Source organism: Sinocyclocheilus anshuiensis, unplaced genomic scaffold (assembly GCF_001515605.1).
Source record: "Sinocyclocheilus anshuiensis isolate Anshui unplaced genomic scaffold, SAMN03320099.WGS_v1.1 scaffold1425, whole genome shotgun sequence".
Lineage (NCBI taxonomy): Eukaryota > Metazoa > Chordata > Actinopteri > Cypriniformes > Cyprinidae > Sinocyclocheilus > Sinocyclocheilus anshuiensis.
Genome location: NW_015551044.1, coordinates 462,951 through 468,147, shown reverse-complemented (window position 1 = coordinate 468,147; position 5,197 = coordinate 462,951). Strand labels below are relative to the sequence as shown.

Below are 5,197 nucleotides of genomic sequence, written 5' to 3'. Positions count from 1 at the left end.
TGACGTGCTGACACAAATTTCAAATGGTTTTCAACGGTCGTTTGATCGCGTCCAGTGTAGGCAGACTTTAGCTGCTGTAGACACGGTGTTACTCACCTATCGAGAAGAAACAAAGCAACCTCAGCGTCCGATCGCAGGCCTTCCGCTCCTTGAGTTCTCTCCAGTGCTGGAAAGCTCATCCGATATTTACACGGGTCCTACTTCTTGCCTTAAGCCTTCGGTTGTTCCGCAGACGTTTTCATCTTTTGTTTTTTATCCGCCATCTCTATCTTTCTGTCGCTCGGATCTGACTGAATGCTCTCTCCTCCACATCATGAGTAGACACGCCCCTTACTGCTGATTGGCTACAAGTTTGTTTTGCTGTTCGGCCTGAATCAGCTTTCTAAAGCGTTTTTGAAAAATGGCTTACCCCACCTTTAATATCTGGGTTGTATTTTCTTTTATTTTGTGTTTTTCCCCCCTTGTTTTTAAAGGATGTCAAGCAACCTGTTCCTGTTGGCATGTGTCTAATTACCTAGCTTCTACAACAACTGACAGCTGAATGTTGTTGAACGGTCTTCTGCCTATTTACGGTATTTTGCAACTATACACAATTAATTGCATTTTATTATTTGCATTTAACTTTTGTTTTGTTTCACAACAAACCTACTGCTATACTTCTACTGTTAAACGACAACATTTTTAAACATTTTTTTTTTCAAATAATCATTTGCATGCAATTTTACAAATAATTTTTTTCAAATAATAATTTGCATGGAATTTTACAATTGGAATATTTGCATTTTAAAAACATCATCAGGACTCTTTAGGTAAATTGCAAAACGGTAATTAAAAAATAATTATCAGCCTCTAACATATATGTATATATAATATTATACATATATGTTTATAATATTCATTCATTATCGTCATTCAAATTATTTGTCAACTACTAAAAAAATACAAACAAAAAGTATCACTCTTCACCTCTTTCCTCTTTAATCACACCTGCTTTTAGTCAACCTCTCTCTTTTCATTCTCTTTCCATCCATTCTCTATGCTTTTCTCACTTTCTGTGTACAATGCCTTTGAGAGGTTTCGCTTCTTCACCTCCTCTCCGTTTCTGTGTGTTTTATCACCTCCATCTACCCAAATCACTGCCAGGTGTGATGACTTTCACACAGTGTTGAATAAAGACTCAAATCTCATCTCATCACGCCCCTATTTGTCCCACCAACCCATGTCGAGTTGAAATTCAAGCTGCTATTTAGCAATCGAGCAACAAGAAGACTGCCTGCCTTCGAAAGCAAATGAAAATATTTGTGTAAACCGCTCAGGCTGAGTGCTTCGCTCAATGACACGGCGATTTATCTCAATCTGACAACGAATCATTCCGCTGAAACTGTGCCACATGGCGTCCGACCTGAGAGAGAAGCTTCGATTAAAATGTTTAGCACACCTGCAAATAATACCATTAGTCATAAATGAGCAATCAACCTCCAGTTGTGCAGGGACAAAATGTAATTTTAGTGTCCAGGAGCATTAATTTTAAACGCTTGAGGCCAATTAATTCGAGGGCTACTCAAGACATCTAATGTATCATCTGTCTTGCTCCCCAGGTCATTCCAGTTACAGCCGGATCTAATTTCAGCATCTGTGGAATAACAGGTATTTCTTGCTGATATATGATGTGAGACATTGAATTCTGAATGTCACCGATGACCTTTGGACCTTTGGTTTTTCCTCAGTTCTGGTGCCAATATGGCTGCGTCTCACAAGGTTACAGACCATTTGGTCAAGGATGCTACTAAATAATCAAGATTAAGTGGGACAAGATGAAATTTTAATAATCTACATGAAAAAATCTCTACTGATCGGCCACAGACAATAATATTGGGGTGATGCATTCGCCTCAGCCCTGTGTATTCATAAATACACAGACAAAGTCATGCAATAAAACATGCATTGTAACTAAATAATATATATTTTTTAAGAATATGCATGAAAAAACTATTTACAGGTAAAATGTGAATATTTGGGGTGATGCACTTCTCTTACCCCTATGCACTTCAGACATTAATATAAAAAGTCATGGATAAAACATGCATTGTGCACGAAATAATCAAGATTAAGTTGAACCCAATACAAAATTTTAAGAATCTACAATGAAATACTAGCATTGATTGACCACAAATGTAAATTCTGATGGTGATGCACTCGCCTCTTCATTTAGTAATAAATAATCAAAAATGTAAGAATCTGTACTGATTGGCCACAAATGTGAATTCTGGGGATGTTGCACTCCTCTGACCCTTATTCACTTCATATATATATGCACAAAATCATGCATAAAAACATGCATTGTGGATGCAGGGCGGTGCGTCACGACAAATCCCCGACAGAAAACTGCTGCTGCGTTCTATTTATGACGTGTTGACACAAATTTCAAATGATTTTCAACGGTCACTTTGTCGTGTCCAGTGTACTAGACAGACAGCTGTTGCGGCGCAGACACGGTGTTACTCAACTATCGAGAAGAAACAAAGCAACCTCAGCGTCCGATCGCAGGCCTTCCGCTCCTTGAGTTCTCTCCAGTGCTGGAAAGCTCATCCGATATTTACACGGGTCCTACTTCTTGCCTTAAGCCTTCGGTTGTTCCGCAGACGTTTTCATCTTTTGTTTTTTATCCGCCATCTCTATCTTTCTGTCGCTCGGATCTGACTGAATGCTCTCTCCTCCACATCATGAGTAGACACGCCCCTTACTGCTGATTGGCTACAAGTTTGTTTTGCTGTTCGACCCGAATCAGTTTTCTAAAGCGTTTTTGAAAAATCGCTTACCCCACCGTTAATGTACAGATCACTATCCTGTAAATGCATGTATGCAGTTCAGCTGTTGTCTTTACTCTGATAAAGATTGCGTAATTCAGACATTTCATAAATTATGCATGTTTAAACTTTCATTTATTCATGATAGGCCTTTTTTATTGCTCAGCGTTTTGTGTTGAGTGTATTACGTTGACGGTTGTCATAGGAACTGCGGTTGAAGCTCAATCAGCTGTTCTGGTTTGAAGTGCATTCTGGGACATTTGCATGACACTCTTGTATAAGTGTATAATTTATCATTTAAACTTGCTTTTAAACTACCTGGCAATTGTAATAAAATTTGTTACTTTGTGGTCCATATTTTGACATTGGGATATGACAACGATTGTTGGATGTTTATTTTGTAAATCATCGTTTTTAATGGTTTGTGTATTTACAGAACACACTTTTTGTTCAAATAATTGCTTTTACTTTGCGTCAAAAGACCAGTTTTTACAACACAAGTGACTCAGCATGAAACAAGAAGTAACATTCAGACTATTGTGAGAAAATCTTTGTTGGAACTTTTTCTATGTTGAATATCAGTTTTTTTTTTAATGCTATTTTTTATTAAAGTTGGTTTTTCAGCAATGTCTATAAATATTATTTTTCAGATTTTCCTATCAGTGATTGGTTGCAATGAGAACTGCAGTTTGGTCATTTATTTTCTTCGTCAGGAAGTCCAGATTATACTTATTATCAAACGTTCATACCTTTTCTATATTATATTGATTTTGTTGGGTACTCAGAGAATGTTGCGTTAAAGGAAATAAAGTGAATTTCTAATAAAATTAAATGTTTCTTGCTTTCTAAAATTCAGATTATAAATAATAAACACTCTTTGGTTAACAAAAACTAGCCTTTTATTAACACTGTTGTGGTTGTAGATAAAATATACAGATGATTCAAAATGATTCACATTTTTTGGTCCATTTACAAAACTTTGATTGTTGGTCCAGATGTTAAAAAGACTCATTATAGTCACGTGACTGTCCTGATATCTTCAGCATCATTGGTAACACGTGTTATCAGGTCTGTTTTGGTGTTCTTTCTGTCTTTAGGTGTAGAGGGACGGGAAGGGCAGCTCTTCTGTTGGTTGTAGCCTGAGAGACAAAAACAGATTCACTTTACAAACTAGGCTTTCTCCAATGCTTCCTAACGCAAGTCCTGCATTACCCAGCATGCACTGTTCTTACCAGTTCTCAGGACTCCAAACAGTGTTTTAAGACTCCATAACGTGAAAGGTGTAAACGTGGCGTGAGGCGTCAGATGTGTTTGCAGCGCTGTGGTGGACGACTTCACTGTGAATCAGAACCGCTCCACCTACAGTACCACAAACATTCGACAAAAGTGGTCCAAAAAAAAAAGAAAGAAATTATTACTTTTATTCAGCAAGGATGCATTAAATTGATCAAAACTGACCTTTATGTTTAATGTTACAAAAGGCTTCTATTTCTCTTTTTTTTTTTTTCATTTTTTCAAACAGTCTTGGAAAAACAAGTATCACATTTTCCACAAAAATATGAAGCAGCACAACTGTTTTCAACATTGATAATAATCAGAAATGTTTCTTGAGCAGCATATCAGCATATTAGAATGATTTCTGAAATATCATGTGACACTGAAGACTGGAGTAATAATGCTGAAAATTCAGCTTTGTATCACATGAATAAATTACATTTGACAATATATTTCAATAGAAAACAGTTATTTTAAATTGTAATAATATTTCACAATATTACTGTTTTTACTACATGTTTGATCAAATAAATACAGCCTTGGTGAACAGAAGAGACTTTGTTAAAAATTTTATAAAAATATACAAAATATAAAACTTCATACGAAAGTTTCTGTAATTGTATTGTGTGTTATAGTATTAGTATTAAAAATGTGAATTATTTTTGTAAAGAGAAAAAAAATATATATATACAATACTACATGCACATCTACATTAATACATAATATTATGTACACATACAGATAAGTACAGGAAACAAATATATATATATATATATATATATATATATATATAAAAACAGACAAATTTTTCTCTACTATTATTATTAATGTTTGACAGCTAATTTTACTTCTGGTACGAATAGTTTCACACAGTGAACTGCGAAACCAAATAAAACTCTTAAAACTTAAACAACAAAAAAACTCATTACCTATAACCATAGACTGTATAAAAACATGGACATAGTGTCCGTCACGTCACCCGTAGGTTTCCGAAGAGCGTTTTTGAAGCCTAAAGTGGGCGGAGCCAGCTATCGCCATCTTGGCAGCGCGTCACCGCATAAATGGGCAAAGAGGCGGGAGATGGTTGCTGAAACCACGCCCACCTAGCTTGACGG

General features: G+C 35.9%; 1 protein-coding gene across 3 annotated transcripts in view; it reads right to left on the bottom strand.

Annotated features, from left to right (window-relative positions):
• Positions 1-3,687: 3,687 nt before the first annotated feature.
• Positions 3,688-5,197, bottom strand: part of phyhd1 (phytanoyl-CoA dioxygenase domain containing 1) — a 9,429-nt gene continuing 7,919 nt past the window's right edge. For all 3 annotated transcript variants that reach the window (XM_016451202.1, XM_016451204.1, XM_016451203.1), the window contains 2 exons: positions 4,040-4,166; positions 3,688-3,946 (listed from right to left, as the gene is read on the bottom strand). In XM_016451202.1, coding sequence (XP_016306688.1) covers positions 4,066-4,166 — 101 coding nt within the window. In that variant the 3' untranslated portion in view covers positions 3,688-3,946; positions 4,040-4,065. The remainder of the gene's footprint in view (positions 3,947-4,039; positions 4,167-5,197) is intronic.